At 31.5% G+C, this 26905-nt stretch overlaps 1 protein-coding gene across 1 annotated transcript in view; it reads left to right on the plus strand.

The window, feature by feature from the left end:
* The window catches only part of LOC127718755 (mucin-2-like), a 47903-nt gene extending 21288 nt beyond the window's left edge, over nucleotides 1-26615 (plus strand). Inside the window, exons 13-16 of the mRNA XM_052224810.1 lie at nucleotides 15516-15589; nucleotides 18696-18715; nucleotides 24996-25132; nucleotides 26554-26615. Of these exons, the coding sequence (XP_052080770.1) occupies nucleotides 15516-15589; nucleotides 18696-18715; nucleotides 24996-25132; nucleotides 26554-26615 (293 nt within the window). The remainder of the gene's footprint in view (nucleotides 1-15515; nucleotides 15590-18695; nucleotides 18716-24995; nucleotides 25133-26553) is intronic.
* The last annotated feature ends 290 nt before the right edge of the window (nucleotides 26616-26905 follow it).

Consider the following 26905-nt stretch of genomic DNA (forward strand, 5'->3'; position numbering starts at 1 on the left):
GAGTTTTAATTCCCCGAGGGTATGACCAGCCCAGTAGTCAGCACTTCTGTGTTGACTTGAGTTACCATTGATATGTTCATAATTATAAATTAACTGTTAACAAAACTTTGAATTTTTGAAATACTAAGGCTTTTCTACCTCAGGAATAGATTACCTTAGCTGTATTTGGCAAAACTTTTAGGAATTTTTGGTCCTCAATGCTCTTCAACTTCGTACTTTATTTGGCCTTTTTTAACATTTTTTTATTCGAGCGTCACTGATGAGTCCTTTGTAGACGAAACGCGCGTCTGGCGTAAATATAAAATTTCAATCCTGGTATCTATGATGAGTTTATATATATATATACAATAATTAGAAAGCATGATACTTTTTGTGCGTTAAAGAATCTTAAAAGAACGTTATTTCTATTCAAATATTCATATTTTTTACAGTACAAATCTTACGTTGGTGTTTATTTGAGATATTGATGATTGCTTTTCTTACCTCTGTCAATATTTCGCAACATGTATTGATCTGGTCAATGATTTTCAATGTTTATGTCTTCTTGGATTTACTGACAAACGTTGTAGCACACAGGTTACTTTTAATCAGCTTTATAGTATTACAAAAATCACATGCCTTATTTCTGCATCCCAAATATTTGTTTGTAAATATTGTTCTTCCAAAAATTGCTTGATTGGCATTCTTAGACTGTCTTAAAAGAGCATGTATTGATTGAATATATGCTCGTACATGTACATGATCGAATGATATTGGTCCTAGTAATTATGTTCATATAGAAGACAAATTGTCAAATACAGATGGAGAAATTCTACAACAATGCATTTACGTTTCTAGCAATCTTATAAAAATATAAATTGGTATCAATCACATGAAAATTCCTGAATTCGAATTAGGTGCTTCTCACCATTGGTAATTTACTTTGGCTGATGAAGTACAATGAGTGCAATAGCTTTCCAACAAACAACTGTGGTACAAATAGTGTGTATTACAGTTGCCTGTTTTTATTTAATGTTACAAAATAAAAAATCATTTGTCTACAGGTTCTTGCTGTGCTAGATCTATTTGTAAAACAGATATAAGGTTAACACGATTTGATTGAATAACAATTACTTTATTGATCTAGTCAATGATTTTCAATGCACTCCTGGTTTTACTGACAAAAACTGTGGCACATGTTACTCTTAAACTTACAACTGTTTTTAATATACTATCATGTCTCATATCTGCATCAAAAATATATTTCATTTATTTTCTGATAACGAAAACATCTTTTACTGACAAAAACTGTAGCAGAGGTAACTCTTGTGCAGCTTCACTGAAATTAATAAACTAGCATGCCTCATATCTGCATCCCAAAGTATTACTTATTGATATTATTATTCCTCAAGCACATTTATTGACTTTCTGACGTCAGTTTATAAACTACATGAAAAGACCGTCTATTGATTAAATATCCGTGTTTATATGATCTATTTATGTTGTTTCTGGAAACATGTTTTTATTAAATATTCACATGCCTTATTTCTGCATCCCAAATATTTGTTTGTAAATATTGTTCTTCCGAAAATTGCTTGATTGGCATTCTTAAGACTGTCTTAATAGAGCATATATTGATTGAATATATGCTTGTACATGATCGAATGATATTGGTCCTACACAGCAAAAAATGCAACGCATGTAAACGCATGTTTACCAGGAATTTACCGTACGTTTCTAAACATGTCAGAAACGCATGTTTGGAGCACCGTACGTTTAACGCATGTTTGGGGAACGTATAGTTTACATGCGTTTATGTGAAACATGCGTTTGAAAACACATGGTAAACGCATGTTCATGGTAACCATATGTCTGAGAACATATGGTAAACACATGTTCATAAACCATATGGTAAACATATGTTTGGATGATGGTTGCTTTTCTTCCAGTGGCAGGTCAGATGCATATTCAGGTTATGAGATCATAATAATGAGAAATGAGCACTAACCCTGCTTTGTATTAGACTGACACCCTGAGACAGATTTTAAAAGTGCTAACTCACAAAGTAACAATTTGCAGGAAGACATGTCACCCTACCTGGAAACATTGTTCTGACTACGAGTCGATTCAGTCTTTGCTCTTACTATTTAATGATGCTTGCCTAGCAGAGATGCAGCTAATACCAGTTTTCAAGTCTTTGCATTGACTCCGCCCCTGTTTGAACCTATAATAACCTCCTGCACTCATGGCAAGCAGTCTCAGACTAACCGAGGCGGTCTAACGTATGTTTGAGAAATATCATGTACAATATATGAACAAAACATAAGTCATTATGTGAATTATGCGTTTGAAATTAAACTTTCATGGTATCAATTCTATTGCACCATATGAGCATTTCATCTGAGTGCAGATGTTTCAATCAATAAAGAATATACAGCTATATAATTTGCACTTTGACCCTCAGTTTTTTTAAGATTTTTTGAAGAGCACTTATAAATCATATTATTAAGTTGAGAACACCTTAACAATCCTGTCAGCCTAAGTTCAAACCAATTTCTATGCATACACGTTTTTCTTGAAATTGCAGGATTGATAATAAATTCTTGTCTGTGGTAGAAGAATATATTTTTAAAATTTGTAAAATGTAACATTTCAAATATATTGTAACAAAAATAAGTCAATTTCTTCATCTTTTTTCTTTTTCTTCAAACTAGTTTCTTCCCATGGCAGATTTTGAAATAAAGCAAGATGCAAAGTTTATTATAACAGCAATCAACTATCAATTTATCTTTATTTTAAAACAAGCAAAATAATAAGTTAAGGTTAATATTATGTACAGTGATACATGAACATCTATGTCTATTAAAAACCATCAAAAACACATTATATCAGAATACATATTTAAACAGTTATCTTCTTCCTTCTCAAATGACTCATTAATAAAGGAAACCATTTCTTTTTATATCCTCAACTGTCACCTTTCGAGTTTTAATTGTTTGATATACTATACATGTCTTTTTTAAGGCATATAGGTACATGTTCATGTGTCTTGTCTAACTTAATATAAACTCCCTCATAATCGACTAGAAATTATAAAATAACTGTTTATGTTTTCAATTTTATTTCTATTTTGTTGTTGAGAGTACAGAAATTCAAAAGTAATATCTTTATCCAACCTGTAGGACTCTGAACCATGAATGTCATGCTGATGTGCAAAGGTTTAACGATTAAGTGCATTTTTGATCAAGCCGAAGTGCGATGATGGCATTGTGACACTTTCTTATTGATAGCTTTGCCGAATTGCTATGGTGGTTATGTGGAAGTGCGATGGATATCATAAAATATATTTTCAATGTTTTTTTTTACATGTTTACATGTCTATTTGGTCAAGGTATATTCTATATACCACCCACTTCATTAATTGGTGATATAATTTGATTGGTTCAGGTCACAACTTAAACATTATATATATATATAGACTTTATAACATAATACCTTGTCTTTTCTTGCTCATGCTGGTGTCCATGTATGTAATATTTCCCCCTTTTCTGTATCACTAATATGTTCCAGTTCTCCCAAATATCCAAGAAAGAACTCGATTTCATCAGGCCCATTGACATTTAGCTTGTTTTTGTGGAGAAATGACCTCTGAAATTAAAACATTGATTTTATTACAATTTACTGATTTTAATTTTAAGGATTATACACGTATGTACCCATCTTATGTCCCCATGTTAGTTAAAAATCACCTGTCTTTATAAGTGATTATTTTATTGTCAACTTATAAAACTACACATATATTATAAAATTATAGCCTTTGTATGAGGTTGATATAGGGTTATACCAAGAGAAGCATATTGACTGTGCACAAGGCCAAGGTTGATATGCTTCTCTTGGTCAATATAATCTCCATGGAAATGAGAAGTGCATATCTTACTTCAACTACATAACAAGTGTTATTGACAAGTTTATCATAAGTTATTTCTTGGTTCCTTTTAAACTGACCAAATAATGAATTTTAACAAATCTTGAAGATTTCGCCTCTGTCAAAAACAATATACCTACGTCTCACCTTCATGACTTTGCTATGGCAAGACAAAAACTAGAGGCTCTAAAGACCCTGCGTTGCTAATCTTGCCAGGTCTATAATGCATATTCAACAAAGGACACTCTCCCACATTGCAGACGAGAATGGAATGAATGACAAAAATCTTTCTTTTTTTTATATCTTGTGGATCATTTAATCTGTTTAATTTCTTTCTATCTAATTAAATGTTTGCTCAAAACACAAAAGATGGTATAAAAAATCTTATTTAAGGGCAACCATTTCTATATATATAAAGAGCAACAGTCTACAAGCTATAGAGCATATTTTGACTTCAGTTGATCTTGCATTGCTCATAATTTTGTGATTTACAGTGTCTACCAAGTATTTCTCTATTATACATTGTAATTATTATAGTATAAGGTAAATTAAAAAAAAATATATAGAACAAGCATTCTGAGAGTATTGCATGGCAATACATAGTCCCCTACCAGTTAAAAATTAATTGTACTGGAACAAAATGCTAATTATATAACTTGATCTATAACTTGTCATGGTGTAAACTATATAACAAATATCAAGTCAATATCTTCAAGCATGACGAAAAAAAGTGCGGAAAACTGATAATTTAAGTGAATTTTCTAAGTCCAAGGACCATAACTCTGCAAAAAATCATCCAACCGAAACAAAATTCAAACTTGGTCTGTAACTTATCATGATTAAACTATATACCAATTATCAAATCAATATCTTCAAGCATGATGAAAAAAGGTGCGGAAAACTGATTATTTGACCGAGTTTCCTAAGACCAAGGACCATAACTCTGCACAAAATCATCAGACCGGAACAAAATTCAAACTTGATCTGTAACTTGTCCTGATAAAACAATGTACCAATTATTAAATCAATATCTTCAATAATGACGAAAAAAATGTGATAAACTGAATATTTGAGTGAATTTTCCAAGTCCAAGGACCATAACTCTGCACAAAATTATCAGACCGAAACAAAATTCGAACTTGATCTGTAGCTTATCATAATAAAACAATATACCAAATATCAAACCAATATCTTCAAGCATGAAGAAAAAAAGTGTGGAAAACTGATTTGCCGGACTGACAGAAGGACAAACGACAGACAGACGGACGGACTGCAAACCTAAAGTCCCCTTCGACTTCGTCGGTAGGGGACTTAAAACAAAATGCATTAAAGGGCAATAATTCTCTTGAAGTTGTTGGATGATTTCCCCCATGCGGTCTCTAAATTGGAGATCTTGTCATGCTGATCACATTTTTTTCTGTACTAAGTTTTCATTACCATGACTACAATTTTTAAGATGAGGCAAAAACGCAAAAAAATTGGTAAAATTTTCATCAATGTTAGACTTGTGCTTGATTTTCATATGATGAACACATAATCTTTATAAATCAGTTTAATCGAGGTCTGGAGCTGGCATGTCAGTAACTGCTAGTAATTTATGTTTTATTGTCATTTTACTTAGTTTCTTTTTGGTATCAATGTACTTATCCTGACATTGGACTTAGACCTCTTTTGAACAGAGTTTCACTGTGTGTTTGTTTATTCTACATTAGCTAAAGGTATTATATAGAGGAGGGTTGAGATCTCACAAAACATATTTACACTGCTGGATTTTTGTGCCTGTCCCAAATCAAGAGCCTCTGTTATGTCTTGTATGTTTTTTCAATTATAGTTCATTTATATGTTTTGTAGTTTAGCGTGAAGTCAATTTTCCTGTCAGACTTAGTTCACATTTTGTTTGGAGGCAAGTTGAAGCAAGCCTTTGGGTACAAGATTGTCACACTGAGTTGAAGGCTCATTGGTGGACTTCGGCTGTTTTCTGTCGTTTGGTTGGGTTGTTGTCTCTTTGACACATTCTCCATTTCCATTCTCAAGTTTATTATTTTAAGAACTTGTCTTGGTGATAATTTTCAATTTTTTTCAATTTAAAGTTTCTCTCAATCTACATTTCATTATGACAAATCCTATTAGGCGTTGTTTGATAGTTCCGCCTCTATCAGATTTTCTTTATTATAACGGGTTTCAAAATAATAGACAAATCTTGCATTTCACACTTATGTTCTATTTTTAGACATGTCAGCCATCTTGGTTGGCAGGTGGGGTCATCAGACAAATTTTAAAACTACATGTAGATATCCTAATGATGATTGTGACCAATTTTGGTTGAATTTGGTTACATTGTAGTAGTTTCAGAGGAGAAGATTTTTGTAGAAAATAACAGAGGACAACAGACAACGGACACCAAGTAATGAGAAAAGCTCATTTGGCCCTTTTGGCCAGTTGAGCTAAAAAGAACAAGCAATGTAGTGTTAAGAGAGCTTCCAATACTATTTTATATAAAATTGACCAATTAAAATGAATAGTTTGTCACTGCTAACATGGCTAATTTTCAAACTAACCCAAGAATGAAAATTTTCACCTTTATGACCTCAAAATTTACTTGTAAGTCTGAAAACAAAAAAATATTTAAACAAAGGCATAACTTTTATGACATGACATGTACCTTTCATCACACAATGATTCGTTGGTTGCTACTCCTTATTTGCACATGAATCAATAAAGCAATTTTCAAATCCACTACTAGTCTATATATTATCTAGAAAGCATTGCCTCTAATGACTTCTGTTCTGTTGATTATCTTCTCCTACTTCTCTAAATACATGTACTTTCATTAAAAATGCTAAAAGAAAAATGTTTAATTGCATAAAAGGAAGTTATAAAAACTGTCAAATATGACTATACAAAATTTCAAAAAGCATTTAATTATTTTAATGTTCTTATACATCATATCAAATCAATATAACAGTTTTGTGAATGAAAATGGTGATATTGCATGGTTTACAATGCCAATCTTTGGGCAATAAAGGAATAAAGAAATTAGAAGTTATACAAAGATGTTAAATTTGGTCAGTGTAATTGTGATCAACGTAAAATGAACCCTGCTAGACAGACATGCATGCTTTATAATTTCATACACCAAAAGTTGACCTATTTTACAGTATCTAAGAAATTGACTAGTCTACTCAAGGAAAACTTAACGTTGACTAATGCAATGATTCATGAAAATGAGGTGGAGGTCAGATGTACCAGCTGCCATATAAACGTTTTATTTCACGTTTCAAACTAGCAGTTAGGGTGTATTAAAACCAGAAGGCATTTCAGAAAAGAATATCTCACTTTAATGTGGTCCGTAAAATAGGATGGAAATATTGAAAATCTTAGCAGAAAATAATTTCTAACAGAAACTTACTTACCAGGTAAACTTACTAAGCTATTGATCAGAGGTTAATTTAGGGGGAGAAGGGCAGGACCTCTTTTGTGGGGAAAATTTGGTTGATTATTAAAGGAATTATTGAAGCATGACTGGAGTAGGCCCCAGTTTTGCAGTCAGTGCAACCCCCCATTTTTATTAAAATTTCTGGATCTGCCACTGTTGACCAATTCAATCAGCTGTGAAAATGAGATCAAGGTCAGGTGAAACTAGTCATTCACTACACCCAAAACAGTTGACTTATTGCTTATTTACTTGGAATGCAGGCCTGGGGTAATGGTAATTTGTAATTGTAATGCATTGTAATATTACATTTTTTTGGTGTAATGCAAAGTAATTTGTAATGCAAATTTTCTGCATTACAATTACATGTAATGTAATGATTACTTTAGTTAAAAATCAATGTAATGTCTCCATTACTGTACATTACTTTTCATTAAAAATTAGTAAAATACATAAAATTGAAGAAGACAGTAAAATAAAAATAAAATATTAACAAAAATAAAAGAAAGTATTGAATAAAATTATTGTCAAAGTTAATTACTGTATTTAATCATTATAGATAGTTTGCACTTAAAAAATCTTCTAAAAATAATTATTAAACAAAACTATACAGATGAATGGAAAAAATATGAAGATGAAATTTTCATAATTCTATACACACCTTACATGTATTTCAATGAAAGAATGAATATGTCAATCAACATTTTTTACACCAAACTGTGGTTGTTATTTCACCTAATTATATAATTAATATCAAAATCTTTTTATTGCAATCAAATCTTCTCAACTTATGTTTGTCCTCACAGAGCCCTTAGACATTTAACAAGATAATCCTTTAATGGCACATTTACTATATCCCTTTGAAATCCCTTTATGATGTCTTAATGATTAAGTGATCAATGTTAGAAACAAAATTATATGATAATTTTTTTTATTTTTCAAGTATTTGAAGACTATGTCACTAACACTGTATATATATATGTACATATACCCTGATAATATTTATCAATTTCTTATAAAAATCTGTTTTTTAAATGTTTTTAGTTTTTATATTGAAAAAGTAATGTGTAATGTAATGCATTAAACAGGCAAAGAGTAATTGTAATGTAATGCATCACATGTGAGAAAAAATGTAATTGTAATTGTAATGGATGAATCACAAAGTAATTGTAATGTAATGCATTACATAGCAATGTAATGGTCCCTGGCCTGTTGGAATGATCTATTTTTGACTTTCATTTTTTACATAAACTAAATTCATATACAATCAAACAGTGACTGTGTATCCTAAAATGTGTATGACCGACAAAATGTCAGCTAGAAATTTTCAGATTTTTTTAGTTGAAAATATGGTAGAAAAATGTCAAATTTCTTTTTCGGTCAGACAAACCCTTTTCCAAATAATTGTGACGATTTGAAAGGCTATTTTATTTTTTTGCTTTGACGCTTCAGTAATGCGTGTTTTTCATGTTTCTACGTAAAAAGCCTAGTGTTTTATTTGCCTTTGAAATTATATTATTAATATGGGGCCCCCAATATCATTGCTTATTGTAACTCCTAGATACTTACTGTCTTTGACAGATTCAAGTACATAATTATGTAATTTATATTGAAATAAGTTAGTTTTTTACTTTTTAGAAATATTTATGCCATAGCATAATTTTTTCAGGATTACATTTCTTTTGCCATTTAATATTGCTTTCAAACAGGGCCAATAGTTACGGCTTTTTCATAGGACCAACACGAAAAAAAGGCCGTATTGGCCCATGGGCTAATGCGGGACGTTCATTTCCGGTTTCAATTTTCTTACGCCTCAGCTTATATTACATAACTTTAGGGTATGGACTTTAGTCTTTACGTCCCATGGACGATGTGGCGGTATGCCGTATGGCCAACATATCCTATGCCTATGGACGTCATGGATATATGGCCGTCGCGTCTCGAAAGCATTCGTGAATACCATTTAAGACTAACATCCTCCTGCTTTTATCCATTTATAATGTGAATGATAAATTATTTTTACCTTTCTTTGTGCTTTCCAAGTCAACCATCAAAACAAAAACACTTTCGTTGCGTTGACTTTCATTTGTATCGTTACTCGACTCGGTTTCTCCCAGTTAATCGACAAGTCATCTATTTCAATTTATTTCCATATCGGTTTGACCATCAGTTTGAACAACCAGAGTTCTTTATATCATATATCTATGACTCTGTCCATTCTTACAGCAAAAATTGAAACCTCCACCAGCAGCTCGTGAGCGTCCATGGATTTTGCGTCATGGTATACAAAACGGTAACGGTGAGACGATTTCCGGGTTTTCGTATTCGCGTACATTTATCTACATTTGTATTTGTACGTTCATGAGGGTCTGAACACAGTTTTGGGATGAAAGAACATAGAATGATGGACGAAAAGTGCAGAATAAAGAGAAAAAAATAAAGAAAGGAGAGAAGAGAATAAAAAAGTCAAAAAATTGAATAAATAACAATTGAGAATCATGCGGTTCTAAATTTATATAAAGACTGAATATTAAGAATTATTGAAAGTAAAACACAAACTATAAAATGAAGAATTGAGAAAAATGTTAATGATCTGAAAATTAAGGAATAAAGGACCCCACTCAGAACCTCATATTTATAGAGAAAATTATCACTTTTATTCAATTAGTTGCACTGAAAACTGGCATATTTACAAAGAGTTGAACTATAAATTCATTTATTTTACATTTCTTTTCACCGGCTGTCAGTAATAAATAAATACCCCTGCCGAGGGCTGTGACATTTCTTATGTGGGATTAACTTGGGGGGGGGGGGGGGGGGGGATTTTGAAAAAAAAATCGTGGGATTTGAGATACGATTCCCTTTGTTTCCAACCCCTCCTCTGCTGTCGCATGCCATGATTCTGTTACTGAAATGCATGCCGCCGCATTTGCTACGATGTTCAGACACTGACAATATTAACAGGAAAAAAACTATTCTATTATATAACATATAGTTACATGACATTTTTATAAAACGACATATTGCATTCCCACACCCAACCAATTTTTAAAGGCAACAAACATGGTTAAAGAAATAACACTAATGCTGTGACCATTTCCCCACAAAAAAGGGGAAAATAGAATGATGAATGCCTTATAAGGCAAATTTATATTCAATTGTACACTAGTTTTTGTGCCTAGAGTTTCATGATATATCCTCTGGGTTCTTGAGAGGTAAAAAGTCAAAAAGGTCAGGTTGCCATCTAAAAATTGTGGAGTTTTATACAGATTTGAAAGCCTGAGGTAGAGGTGGGCTTCCGGTGAACCTCTGTAGTACCTATGCATCCATGAAAAGAAATAGAGAATGTGGTGTTCAATTAAATCATTGCTATCAGCTGTGTAGAAGTTTCAAACAAACTTTTACCATAAAAAGGGACCTTAGACTGAGGACTACTCTTATCAGAGAAAAAATAAAATGCAATAGAGTGTAATAAAAAACATAGGAATAATTTTGGATACATAGTTGTCGAAAGTACTGTAAGTTTTACTGCCCGGAAGGTCTATGGTTCTCTCCATATTCCTCTGTCATTAAAAAAACTTACTACTACGAAATAACCAATATTGTTGAAAGTGGCGTTAATCAATCAATCTTGGACACATAGGTGTTATTTAAGCCAATTTTACTAATATAACATATGATTAGTTAAGAATCACAAGTCCTTCCTTAGTTATATGTTTGGAAATATGGTTTTATGCACTGATGCATTATGTTGATAGTTTTGATTAGTTTGTAAGTTGTTCTTACATAGAACTCTCTGATGATTAAAAACATTTCTTCAGTGGTGCGAGTTCTGTCTCTGTGTGACACGAGTGCTGTGAGAAAGAAGAAATTTACTAAGATAAGAAGAAAACAATTTAATGAGTAAGCACATTTCTTCGAGTTTGTTATATTTCTTTTTTTTAATGGTGGTATTTGGATAAAGTGATGCAAGTTGAAAAGAGAAATTAAGAAGGACATTTATTCCACATACGAAATTTGAAAGAAGTAATTAAGAGGTGTCTAAATTATGACATCACATGCATATGACGTTACTTGGTTGCTATTGCCAGACTGTCAAACTCACAAGAATTACAATTGTTCTAGTTGCATGATTAGGCGGATTGGAGGGACATTAGATTGGCAGGTATAACGGTAAACCCATCTCAACCATCAAATTTTGCATAAAAACACAAGTAAAATAGAAACAGTTTATATCCTTTGCTTTAAAATCACACTAAAAAAGAAGAAATGCATATTATGATGGTACATTATTCTGTACATTGCATAAGGGACGAAGTGACACAATTTAGTGACTGTTGTTTGTCATGATTTTAACACGATAAAGTGTTTCTTTCCACTAATTTGAATGAGCATCATTGAACAAGAGAAGACAGAAACTACCTCAGATCTCCAACAATCTGACACTTACTTAGGGAACTACCATTTAACTTCAAAAAGGGGGGGGGGGGGGGGGGGGGGGGTAATTTTTTTTCTAAAAAAATATTCTGATCCCCAATTCAATGAACAAAAAAAATTTCTGGTCAAGCAGATGACAAAAAAAATATTCTGAATGCAGATTTCCCAAATACCTTATAGTGTTAAATTTTGAAAAAAAAATTGATTGATAGCGTCGAAAACCTAAATAAATTTGTTCACGCTTTGCGCGAAAAAAAATTCTGATCCCATACCCCTCCCCCCTTTTGAAGTTAAATGGTTACTCCTTAATATCAGCAATATAAAGTAATATAAAATATGAAAACATATGTAATTTAACATAAATATGTTTATCGGGTATTACTCAAAACATACGTTAACAGCCTGTTTTCCAACATATGTTAACCAGGTGTTACTCAAAACATGCGTTTACCAGGTGTTTTTCAAAACATAAGTTTACCACATGTTTTCAAACACCTGTTTACCAGGTGTTTCTTAAAACATATGGTAAACATGTGGTCAAACGTATATTTCTCATGCGTTTTGTAAACATGTGTTTCACATGCGTTCACATGCGTTTTTCAAACATATTGGAAACACATGGTTTCAAACACATGTTTACCACCTGTTACTCAAAACACATGGTAAACATATGGTGAAACGCATGTTTACCATACGTTTTCAAAAACACCTGGTAAACATGCGTTGCATTTTTTGCTGTGTAGTAATTATGTTCATATAGAAGACAAATTGTCAAATACAGATGGAGAAATTCTACAACAATGCATTTACGTTTCTAGCAATCTTATAAAAATATAAATTGGTATCAATCACATGAAAATTCCTGAATTCGAATTAGGTGCTTCTCACCATTGGTAATTTACTTTGGCTGATGAAGTACAATGAGTGCAATAGCTTTCCAACAAACAACTGTGGTACAAATAGTGTGTATTACAGTTGCCTATTTTTATTTAATGTTACAAAATAAAAAATCATTTGTCTACAGGTTCTTGCTGTGCTAGATCTATTTGTAAAACAGATATAAGGTTAACACGATTTGATTGAATAACAATTACTTTATTGATCTAGTCAATGATTTTCAATGCACATGTCCTCCCGGTTTTACTGACAAAAACTGTGGCTCATGTTACTCTTAAGCTACAACTGTTTTTAATATACTATCATGTCTCATATCTGCATCAAAAATATATTTATTAATTTTCTTATAACGAAAACATCTTTTGTGACTTCCTTATTGCCGTTGATAATCTGCCTTGAGAGAACTTGTTTTGATTGATAAGCTGTTTGTATGATTTCTTTTTTTAATTGTATTATAAAAAAGACAGATAATCAAGGTAAAGATCGAGTAGGTCTACTGAGCCGCAATTACACTTCTTGCACTTGTATTGAATATGACATATATCTGCTTTAAGTCAACTAAGACGCATTCTGACAATGATAGTTTTTAATGTATAATTTTATAAGTAGCGTCTGCTTATGTTTTCAGTAGAATTTATTAACAATGAGAATAGTATATATATACAATGTTAAGATTACATGATATTTGTCCTGTGTTTAAAACTCTAAACAATAACCTTCTTTCTGTTGAAATTATCTTTTTTACTAACGAATTTGGCAGGACAACAATAACGTGTCCCCTTTTGAATTTTACTCTAAATATTGACAAATGTGCACCTGTATTGATCTGGTCAATGATTTTCAATGCATGTGTCCTCTTGAATTTACTGACAAAACCTGTAGCGAAGGTAAGTATTTAAACAGCATCATTTTCAATACTTAACTGTTGTGCCTCATATCTGCTTCCAAATTCATTCTGCTTAGGTTGTTGATTCGAAAACACCTGTGTTTAAAGGTTTGGTTAGCTTTTGAGGTAAATGCCAACATTGTTGTGCTTTGTAAAGATCATTACCATAACAAATTGGAGGTGAAAAACAGGAACGTATAAGATTTCTGCATGTCGATTTAAATTTCTGTATGACGGATATTGCAACTTCATATCGAGTAGGTTTACTGAAACAATTTATACATTCGTTTGATGCGTTTGAGCTTTTGATAAGGCCATTTGATTAGAGACTTTCCGAGTTTGGTATTTCTGGTATACAGTATCTCTTTTTCAACTGTATTGGAGTATGTTGTATGGATAGATGAACATGCCATGTTATTTCCTAAATTCAAATAATCAAAATTAATGTTTATGTGATCTATGTACTTGTTTGCATGTTCAGGTTCAAGGTGTTTGTGTCGAAATACCTACATTGTATACCGACCGTCTTTCTGCTATTTTATAAAAAAAAAAATATAAGTTAATAAAGCATTAGTCAATGGCGATCGGGAATCAGCATGAACGATATTTAATATTTTCAAGTAACATGATTTTTTTTCCTGCGTTTTGGCTTTAACAAAACAACTTTTTGTTCTGTAATTTCAATAAACCTAACGACAAATTGATGTCCATTATATATCCTATTCGACAAAATGCAACCTGCATCGGTATGAAAAGTTGTTTTAATGTGTATATGCATCTGGAATTATGACAAAACTTGAAGCACATACAAATCACTAACGACCGTGCATATTTAATGTGGTTTATGTCTGCATATTTCATTTTGGATATTGATTCAAATAGCAGTTCCAACAAAAAACTGTTTTCCATATAGTTTTTTATTTAGTTTTTCAACAGTCGAACCTCGTTGTGTCGAAATCGAAGGGACCAGACCAAAGTATTCGACTCATCCGAGGTTCGACTAACCCAAAGTCCAGTGCGTCATGAAGTTTTGTCTATAGCACTGGACAGGTTACAATTTTACTCATGCCAAGTATTTCTTTATTTGAAACAAAGATAAATTCTGCACAATTTTTTTAAAAGTGCAAATTAAACAAAGACAAATTTGGAAAAATCAATAGTGGTATTACACCTGCAGGATGTTGTTTCGAAAACACATATGACTACTTTCTTTCTGTTATTTACAAACTGTCCGAAAGACTGTGTATCCATTGACTATTTGTGTTAATGTGATCTATATACTTGTTTGCATGTTGATGTTCATATGGAAGACAGATGGTCATAGTACACATGAGAAGGTCTACAGAAACGATTTTATAATTGTTACACTTGTTTTTGAGAGAGGTTAGGTAAAAATGACATTTTAATTCCTGATTTCAAATCATACTCCTCTCATCATTGTTTAACTGATTCTTTTTGCTTTCAAACTATAATGTATGAACTTTTGTAAAGTCTGCCTCTGATAACAGTAGCAAATGAAAAAGCATTGGTCAATGTCGATCGGCATTCAGCATGAACAATATATATTTGTTTTCAATAAACATTAACATTAACGAATTGCTGTTGATTTTCTTAGCCTTTGTGAAAAAATTCAACCTGCATCGATACACAAAAAATATTTAGATTGTATGTGTGCATCCAAACGTGCAACACATGTAACTCACTAACGACCGTGCCCATTTAATATTTAATAGTGTATTCTTATACTGATTCTAATTCCGTATTCAACAAAGACTGTTGTTCAACTAGTTTTCAACTCTGGCCTCTATTTGATTAAAGTATCAAAATACACAATTTGCTGTCTACAGTTGCCTTGTTTTCCTAAAAACATAAAACTGTTGATCATGATGCCATTGAATTACGACAATGTCTCTAATTTATAAACTAATGTTTAAGTCTGGCTTTGGTGTTCGTTTCAGATATCGATGAGTGCTTATCTAACCCATGTGAACATAACGCTACCTGTATTGATCTGGTTAATGATTTCCAATGCGTATGTCTTCCTGGATTTACTGACAAAAACTGTAGCAAAGGTAACTATTACGCAGCTACATTGTTATTTATGAAAGATTATGCGTCATATCTGCATCCAAAAATATTTTTTGTTTATGTTTTTATACCGAAAACACCTTTATCGACTTTCTTACTGCAGTTTTCAAACTGCATTTAAGACTTTGTATCGATTGAATATCAGTGATTATGTGATCTATTTTTTTCATGAATATATGTTTATTTACCTGTTTTTAAAGACGAATGATAAAAAAGCGCATCGGGTAGATCTACTGAAACGCGTTTATGTTTGTTTTGAATATTGATACATGTACATGTACATTGCGATAAAATGAAGCGGCTCTTCGGAGTTGCTGAAAACCAACAAATAGAAATCTAAAACCTTCTGCATTCATTAAAAACCATACACAATCTAGCCAAACTCTGAATTTCAAATAAAAAAACATAAGACAAGCAACTGATAGAAATTAGAGGTCTTAACTAAAACGGCGAATGCATCATGAACATATATAAACCATAGATTAGCATGGTTAAGTGAACTACACATAGAATTTCATATTTTTTTGTAATGACTTTTTTACACTTAACGATGGAGCCGATGAACATCATAGTATAGTGAAACCTGTTAACGATGGATGTTTATCAAATTAAAACTTAATATATTAGATAGCTATATATTTTTGTTTTCAAATAAAAACATTAAAACATTAATAACGAAATTATTCAACACCGCGGTCTTATTTGATTGTTTTATTTTAGTAAAACTTTTTACTTCATACCATCATTACTTAGTATAATAAATTTTGCATATTGAATGTTCACATTTAATTTGATCTTAAATGGTTTTATGATATAGTAATGCATGATGTATGTTAATATATATATATATATATATATATATATACCCATATAATTTAAGCTATTTTGCTGCTAAATTTTAATTATATTTTATGATATGCTGCAATATATTATTTACACTTTGCTTGTGTGTTGTTTTTGTGCATATATATTTTCTCGACTTCATCCATTTTATTGCATTTAAATCATATTATAGGTTTTCTGTATAGTTTGATATTCATAAGATATACTTCTATTCTATCAAAAAATATTAATTTTGTTTTTGTGTTTTAATTTGTTTATATAATGCTCTTGTTAAAGCAAATGTCAATTGATAGCATATTTTTCTTTTTATAGTATGAAGTTTGAAAAAAAATAATACATCAATTGCAATAAAACAAATAAGTTAATAATTTCCATGCCGTTTGTATTAAAATAATTGATGCAGTCAAACTACTATATTAAAGGAAACGTAACATGTAATGTTCACAAAAAAGGCATTTGGGGTCAATATATAACAAGGCATCAATTCGATAATGATAATTTCCGGTTCACTTGATTTAATAAATGCAAATATGTTTCTAATTCATCTAATTGTATATAAATTAAATGTAGAAAATATATATCTTCAGAGTTGCAGTAGTACCAGTGTGTCAGGTACATGTATTAATGAATGATAGAACATTTAAAAATTAACTAGAGTCTTAATTCAGAGATGCAACAGTATAAAAAGTGGTTATTACTGTTATGTGCCACTTTAGTTTAAAGATATGACTGGTGAAAGTGGATCTTTGATTTTCGTCTTTTATTATTCAAGCGTCACTGATGCGTCTTTTGTAGATGAAACTCGCATATTGCCTACAAATTTGCACTCTTGGTATCTTTAGTGAGATATTTCTCTATATAGAACATTCAATACCTCTTAGCTTCCAGCTGCAAAGAACCAAAAGACATATACATTATTAAAGAAGATACCATAGGGACATTTAAACTCATAGATCGAAAACAAACTGACAACGCGATGGCCAAAATAAAAAGACAAACCGACAAATGATAGTACAGATGACACAACATAGAAAACTAAAGTCTAAGCAACACGAACCCCACCAAAAACTGGGGGTGATTTCAGGTGCTCCGAAAGGGTAAGCAGATCCTGCTCCATATGTGGCACCCGTCGTGTTGCTTATGTTATTACAAATCATGAATGCAGAATGCCGAATATTGAAATTTGTATTGAAAGCATGACAGGATTACAAAATGACTAAAATACCCACTGTACTTGTAACATGTGTAAGACCTGTTTGCTCAGGGTAATATTATTTGCACAATTTTTTTTTTCAAAACCGAGGTCGTTAAACAGTAATTAGTAACTAAACATTAACTTAGAAATAATTCAGGTAGTCAATCCAAAACAAATCTTCAAAAAAACACCAGAAATAAGTGACACAAATTAAAACCGCTAATTGAGCAATATCAGATGAAGAGGTAAAGTTTTGAAGAAAAAAACATGATAAGGGGATTGCAAATAAGTTATAAACATTAATGGTTCAATAGTTTTTCGTGTAAATGACGCATATTCGAGAATAACTAACAATTGTCTTTAATAGAGGATTTTGTATATTACTGTAATGCAATATCATATGTAACGTCAGTTTTGGTTTAAATGTAATTAGTTGTTTTCAGCATGTTAAAACTTGCGGATTAATTCAAAAATTGATTGGAACCGTTAACTTGTGCTTGTATTTTATTAACCTACTTTTTTAAATAAGAGTGATATGTTTAGATGCTTCTATCACTACGTCAGTTTTGGGATTTCACGGTACCAACGTTACAAGCACAGTAAAGTCATTTCTAAAGTGAATTTTCAAATTGAACAAAAAAAGACATGGTTTTCATTGATGTCTTTTCGCAGGAAGTTTAGCAGTACTATTATTAGTAACAAATGACCACGTTGAAAAAGTATTTCCAAAATATGAAGCATGGCCCTAATATCTTTTTGGATTAAGTGCAAATCAAGAAAGTGGAAAATGTTTGAAGACAAAGATATTGTTTACAGATTGTGGAAGATTATACAAGACAACGACACTGTTATAAGTAAATATATTAAATTAAAGTTATATGTTTATGCATGAATTTGATTTACATTAATTTTTTCATAAAAACGCCATTAAGTATTTGCAAGTATAATAAGTGTATTAAGAGCCCATTGGTTGTATTGACTAAATAATAATTAAATATATTCTTATTCTTAGCATACTTTTACAGATTTGAAGTACTAGTTTTTGCTAATATAAAAATTAGACGTAGACGAAGATGTGGTATGATAACCAATTAGACAACTGTCCACCAGAACCAAAGGGTGAAGATAGCCGGCTTTGATGTTCAATATAAACAGTTTATTTTAATGTAAATCTGTGTGCTCTTAACTTGGTATCAAATATGATTTGTGACCAAATTGACAAACCAGAAATGACTGCGTGATGATTTAAAACGGTTCTACAATATCATGAAAATTCTGATTTTATAAGTTAAATATAATTTCATTGGTTAAAGTCATGCCACCAAAACGTGTGTAAATATATAACACGTTTTGTGACGTCTCAATAGTTAATTCTTTGAGACAGAATAGTTCTCTAAGTATTCATGAAATACAACTTTGGCATTAATTACAGTGCATTTCATTGAAAATATAAGTAATTTTACATATAACAATAAAATATGGTTTAATTGACGATGAGACTACCCTTCACCAAAGACCAAATCACATAGAAGTTTACATTAATAGGTCTATGTACTGTCGTCAACAATGAGCAAAAACCCATACCGCATTGTTAAATACCCATGACAAATGTAAAACATTTCAAACAAGAAAACTACAGATACGGTCTGAGTTATGTACAAAACAATGAACGAAAATCAAGTATGATACATGTATGCAGCTTCAAACGACAACTAATGAATTACACATGTTAAAGGCTCCTGACTTTGGACATGGGCATATACAGAATGTAGCAGTTAATCAAATTTTCCCTAACCTGGGACAGTGGTGTAATAGCACAACAAATGAACGAACTATAAAAATCTATTGAAAAGGGCTGTACTTGTCAGATCGATACGACGCAGAAACACATGCATCAAAACAAATTACAGACTGGACGTTGCAGGGTATTTATACATCCCCACAATAGGAAAGACACTAAGTACAGATCTGAGAGTATCCACAATCACTTACAGCTGGTTAAAATTATAGGACTGGGTTTACACATCAATAAAATTCTTCCAAGTAATAATTTTACCTTTATTTTTTATGTGTCAGGTTTGATAATGCGGATTATATGAATAAAGGCAGCTTTCTTTATATTTTATAGACCGCATCCATTGTAAACTGCGAAAAAACAACAGTTGGAGTATTTGAACATGTTGAAGAGAAACGTCTGTTTACAGACAAGCATATTGTTTTTCTTAAATTGTTTAACATTTCACAGCGGTATAACATGTTACTTTAATTATTCTTCCCTTAGTTTATTTATTTTATATTTACATTGTATCATAGATCAAATTTATTTGTTCAGTGTATGTTCACTGGTGTTAATATGTCTTTTGATTGAGTTAAGCCATTTCAATTGATATTTTATAGTGTGTCTTTCTATGTTGTGATGTTACACTATTGTTTCAGATAAGGGTGAAGGTTTGGAACCATTAAAACGTTTCAACCCGCTGCAATTGTTTGCACCTGTCCTAAGTCAGGAATCTGGTGTTCAGTAGTTGTCGTTTGTTGATGTGGTTCATAAGTGTTTCTCGTTTCTCGTTTTTTATATAGATTAGACCGTTGGTTTTCCCGTTTGAATGGTTTTACACTAGTAATTTTTGGGGCCCTTTATAGCTTGCTGTTTGGTGTGAGCCATGGCTCCGTGTTGAAGACCGTACTTTGACCTATAATGGTTTACTTTTATTAATTTTGACTTGGATGGAGAGTTGTCTCATTGTCACTCATACCACATCCTCTTATATCTATAAGACAATTTTAACCAGAAACAACTATTTTTTTAATTACCAAAGAATATTGCTGTCCACATTATAGCTAAACAAAATAAATCATCAAAATATTCAGACAGATTTCTCAACATCACGTAAAAAAATGCGACTTTTCATGTTTTTGTTATAACTATTATGCTTGGGGAATATGATGAAATGCTTCTATGCAACCGCCGCAGCGAAGGGGGCATTACATGTTACCCTAGTCCATCCGTACGTCCATCCGTATGTCTATCCAAAATTGGTTTCCATTCTCTAACGTTAGTTTGCATCAAACAAATGTTACAAAACAAATATACAATGATTATTACTACAAAAGGCAGATATAGTTTGAATTTGGATGGCGTCATTTTCACCGTTCTCGAGTATTGCCCACCCCGGACATCGGTACTCATTTTTTAATGTTGAAAATCCTAGATCAGAGTATTTTTTGTTACTCTTGTTTTGTCTTACTTTCCGCTCACAGTCTATCCTAATTTGTGACCTTCAGAACTGACTGCGCTCATATGTTCTCTGTCAGGTCCCACTTTGTATCATATCATTGATAATAATGTAACAGTCACGGAAACCCAAGTAAAAGTATTAAAAAATGAAACTGCCTGTTTACCTCTTAGGAAGAAACCGTTCAACATGATCATGATGATACTACTTGAAAAATATCTTTTTTGAAGTCAAGTGTGTCCCAAGAAAAAAAAAGGTCTTTTTATCCTTCGTCATTATAGATATGGTTCGGTCGATATTGCGTGAAGTTCGATAACAGGTTTATATATTTTACTTCATTAGTAGAAAAAAACATGACATAATGTAATTACACAATGATAACATTGCAATGGCTGGTGTATGCATGCTTATTTGGTTTTCTTTTATCTTTTATCAAGAATCCTTACTAGAAATAGCGAGAGACAAACAAAGTCTCCAGCATAATGTTTGGATTTATATTGCTTCCAGTTAGTAGCATCGTAAAAATAAGTTAACATTGCCATTATATCGATGACAGGGAACGTTATAATATAAAAAAAAGGAAGTTCACATTATACAAATTTCTGATCCCATACCCCTCCCCCCTTTTGAAGTTAAATGGTTACTCCTTAATATCAGCAATATAAAGTAATATAAAATATGAAAACATATGTAATTTAACATAAATATGTTTATCGGGTATTACTCAAAACAAACGTTAACAGCCTGTTTTCCAACATATGTTAACCAGGTGTTACTCAAAACATGCGTTTACCAGGTGTTTTTCAAAACATAAGTTTACCACATGTTTTCAAACACCTGTTTACCAGGTGTTTCTTAAAACATATGGTAAACATGTGGTCAAACGTATATTTCTCATGCGTTTTGTAAACATGTGTTTCACATCCGTTCATCAACGCATGTGTACCACATGTTTTTCAAACATATTGGAAACGCATGGTTTCAAACACATGTTTACCACCTGTTACTCAAAACACATGGTAAACATATGGTGAAACGCATGTTTACCATACGTTTTCAAAAACACCTGGTAAACATGCGTTGCATTTTTTGCTGTGTAGTAATTATGTTCATATAGAAGACAAATTGTCAAATACAGATGGAGAAATTCTACAACAATGCATTTACGTTTCTAGCAATCTTATAAAAATATAAATTGGTATCAATCACATGAAAATTCCTGAATTCGAATTAGGTGCTTCTCACCATTGGTAATTTACTTTGGCTGATGAAGAACAATGAGTGCAATAGCTTTCCAACAAACAACTTTGGTACAAATAGTGTGTATTACAGTTGCCTGTTTTTATTTAATGTTAGAAAATAAAAAATCATTTGTCTACAGGTTCTTGCTGTGCTAGATCTATTTGTAAAACAGATATAAGGTTAACACGATTTGATTGAATAACAATTACTTTATTGATCTAGTCAATGATTTTCAATGCACATGTCCTCCTGGTTTTACTGACAAAAACTGTGGCTCATGTTACTCTTAAGCTACAACTGTTTTTAATATACTATCATGTCTCATATCTGCATCAAAAATATATTTATTAATTTTCTTATAACGAAAACATCTTTTGTGACTTCCTTATTGCCGTTGATAATCTGCCTTGAGAGAACTTGTTTTGATTGATAAGCTGTTTGTATGATTTCTTTTTTTAATTGTATTATAAAAAAGACAGATAATCAAGGTAAAGATCGAGTAGGTCTACTGAGCCGCAATTACACTTCTTGCACTTGTATTGAATATGACATATAACTGCTTTAAGTCAACTAAGACGCATTCTGACAATGATAGTTTTTAATGTATAATTTTATAAGTAGCGTCTGCTTATGTTTTCAGTAGAATTTATTAACAATGAGAATAGTATATATATACAATGTTAAGATTACATGATATTTGTCCTGTGTTTAAAACTCTAAACAATAACCTTCTTTCTGTTGAAATTATCTTTTTTACTAACGAATTTGGCAGGACAACAATAACGTGTCCCCTTTTGAATTTTACTCTAAATATTGACAAATGTGCACCTGTATTGATCTGGTCAATGATTTTCAATGCATGTGTCCAGTTGAATTTACTGACAAAACCTGTAGCGAAGGTAAATATTTAAACAGCATCATTTTCAATACTTAACTGTTGTGCCTCATATCTGCTTCCAAATTCATTCTGCTTAGGTTGTTGATTCGAAAACACCTGTGTTTAAAGGTTTGGTTAGCTTTTGAGGTAAATGCCAACATTGTTGTGCTTTGTAAAGATCATTACCATAACAAATTGGAGGTGAAAAACAGGAACGTATAAGATTTCTGCATGTCGATTTAAATTTCTGTATGACGGATATTGCAACTTCATATCGAGTAGGTTTACTGAAACAATTTATACATTCGTTTGATGCGTTTGAGCTTTTGATAAGGCCACTTGATTAGAGACTTTCCGAGTTTGGTATTTCTGGTATACAGTATCTCTTTTTCAACTGTATTGGAGTATGTTGTATGGATAGATGAACATGCCATGTTATTTCCTAAATTCAAATAATCAAAATTAATGTTTATGTGATCTATGTACTTGTTTGCATGTTCAGGTTCAAGGTGTTTGTGTCGAAATACCTACATTGTATACCGACCGTCTTTCTGCTATTTTATAAAAAAAAAAAATATAAGTTAATAAAGCATTAGTCAATGGCGATCGGGAATCAGCATGAACGATATTTAATATTTTCAAGTAACATGATTTTTTTTCCTGCGTTTTGGCTTTAACAAAACAACTTTTTGTTCTGTAATTTCAATAAACCTAACGACAAATTGATGTCCATTATATATCCTCTTCGACAAAATGCAACCTGCATCGGTATGAAAAGTTGTTTTAATGTGTATATGCATCTGGAATTATGACAAAACTTGAAGCACATACAAATCACTAACGACCGTGCATATTTAATGTGGTTTATGTCTGCATATTTCATTTTGGATATTGATTCAAATAGCAGTTCCAACAAAAAACTGTTTTCCATATAGTTTTTTATTTAGTTTTTCAACAGTCGAACCTCGTTGTGTCGAAATCGAAGGGACCAGACCAAAGTATTCGACTCATCCGAGGTTCGACTAACCCAAAGTCCAGTGCGTCATGAAGTTTTGTCTATAGCACTGGACAGGTTACAATTTTACTCATGCCAAGTATTTCTTTATTTGAAACAAAGATAAATTCTGCACAATTTTTTTAAAAGTGCAAATTAAACAAAGACAAATTTGGAAAAATCAATAGTGGTATTACACCTGCAGGATGTTGTTTCGAAAACACATATGACTACTTTCTTTCTGTTATTTACAAACTGTCCGAAAGACTGTGTATCCATTGACTATTTGTGTTAATGTGATCTATATACTTGTTTGCATGTTGATGTTCATATGGAAGACAGATGGTCATAGTACACATGAGAAGGTCTACAGAAACGATTTTATAATTGTTACACTTGTTTTTGAGAGAGGTTAGGTAAAAATGACATTTTAATTCCTGATTTCAAATCATACTCCTCTCATCATTGTTTAACTGATTCTTTTTGCTTTCAAACTATAATGTATGAACTTTTGTAAAGTCTGCCTCTGATAACAGTAGCAAATGAAAAAGCATAGGTCAATGTCGATCGGCATTCAGCATGAACAATATATATTTGTTTTCAATAAACATTAACATTAACGAATTGCTGTTGATTTTCTTAGCCTTTGTGAAAAAATTCAACCTGCATCGATACACAAAAAATATTTAGATTGTATTTGTGCATCCAAACGTGCAACACATGTAACTCACTAACGACCGTGCCCATTTAATATTTAATAGTGTATTCTTATACTGATTCTAATTCCGTATCCAACAAAGACTATTGTTCAACTAGTTTTCAACTCTGTCCTCTATTTGATTAAAGTTTCAAAATACACAATTTGCTGTCTACAGTTGCCTTGTTTTCCTAAAAACATAAAACTGTTGATCATGATGCCATTGAATTACGACAATGTCTCTAATTTATAAACTAATGTTTAAGTCTGGCTTTGGTGTTCGTTTCAGATATCGATGAGTGCTTATCTAACCCATGTGAACATAACGCTACCTGTATTGATCTGGTCAATGATTTCAAATGCGTATGTCTTCCTGGATTTACTGACAAAAACTGTAGCAAAGGTAACTATTACGCAGCTACATTGTTATTTATGAAAGATTATGCGTCATATCTGCATCCAAAAATATTTTTTGTTTATGTTTTTATACCGAAAACACCTTTATCGACTTTCTTACTGCAGTTTTCAAACTGTATTTAAGACTTTGTATCGATTGAATATCAGTGATTATGTGATCTATTTTTTTCATGAATATATGTTTATTTACCTGTTTTTAAAGACGAATGATAAAAAAGCGCATCGGGTAGATCTACTGAAACGCGTTTATGTTTGTTTTGAATATTGATACATGTACATGTACATTGCGATAAAATGAAGCGGCTCTTCGGAGTTGCTGAAAACCAACAAATAGAAATCTAAAACCTTCTGCATTCATTAAAAACCATACACAATCTAGCCAAACTCTGAATTTCAAATAAAAAAACATAAGACAAGCAACTGATAGAAATTAGAGGTCTTAACTAAAACGGCGAATGCATCATGAACATATATAAACCGTAGATTAGCATGGTTAAGTGAACTACACTTAGAATTTCATATTTTTTTGTAATGACTTTTTTACACTTAACGATGGAGCCGATGAACATCATAGTATAGTGAAACCTGTTAACGATGGATGTTTATCAAATTAAAACTTAATATATTAGATAGCTATATATTTTTGTTTTCAAATAAAAACATTAAAACATTAATAACGAAATTATTCAACACCGCGGTCTTATTTGATTGTTTTATGTTAGTAAAACTTTTTACTTCATACCATCATTACTTAGTATAATAAATTTTGCATATTGAATGTTCATATTTAATTTGATCTTAAATGGTTTTATGATATAGTAATGCATGATGTATGTTAATATATATATATATATATATACCCATACAATTTAAGCTATTTTGCTGCTAAATTTTAATTATATTTTATGATATGCTGCAATATATTATTTACACTTTGCTTGTGTGTTGTTTTTGTGCATATATATTTTCTCGACTTCATCCATTTTATTGCATTTAAATCATATTATAGGTTTTCTGTATAGTTTGATATTCATAAGATATACTTCTATTCTATCAAAAAATATTAATTTTGTTTTTGTGTTTTAATTTGTTTATATAATGCTCTTGTTAAAGCAAATGTCAATTGATAGCATATTTTTCTTTTTATAGTATGAAGTTTGAAAAAAAATAATACATCAATTGCAATAAAACAAATAAGTTAATAATTCCCATGCCGTTTGTATTAAAATAATTGATGCAGTCAAACTACTATATTAAAGGAAACGTAACATGTAATGTTCACAAAAAAGGCATTTGGGGTCAATATATAACAAGGCATCAATTCGATAATGATAATTTCCGGTTCACTTGATTTAATAAATGCAAATATGTTTCTAATTCATCTAATTGTATATAAATTAAATGTAGAAAATATATATCTTCAGAGTTGCAGTAGTACCAGTGTGTCAGGTACATGTATTAATGAATGATAGAACATTTAAAAATTAACTAGAGTCTTAATTCAGAGATGCAACAGTATAAAAAGTGGTTATTACTGTTATGTGCCACTTTAGTTTAAAGATATGACTGGTGAAAGTGGATCTTTGATTTTCGTCTTTTATTATTCAAGCGTCACTGATGCGTCTTTTGTAGATGAAACTCGCATATTGCCTACAAATTTGCACTCTTGGTATCTTTAGTGAGATATTTCTCTATATAGAACATTCAATACCTCTTAGCTTCCAGCTGCAAAGAACCAAAAGACATATACATTATTAAA

Source organism: Mytilus californianus, unplaced genomic scaffold, assembly GCF_021869535.1.
Source record: "Mytilus californianus isolate M0D057914Y unplaced genomic scaffold, xbMytCali1.0.p SCAF_10, whole genome shotgun sequence".
Lineage (NCBI taxonomy): Eukaryota > Metazoa > Mollusca > Bivalvia > Mytilida > Mytilidae > Mytilus > Mytilus californianus.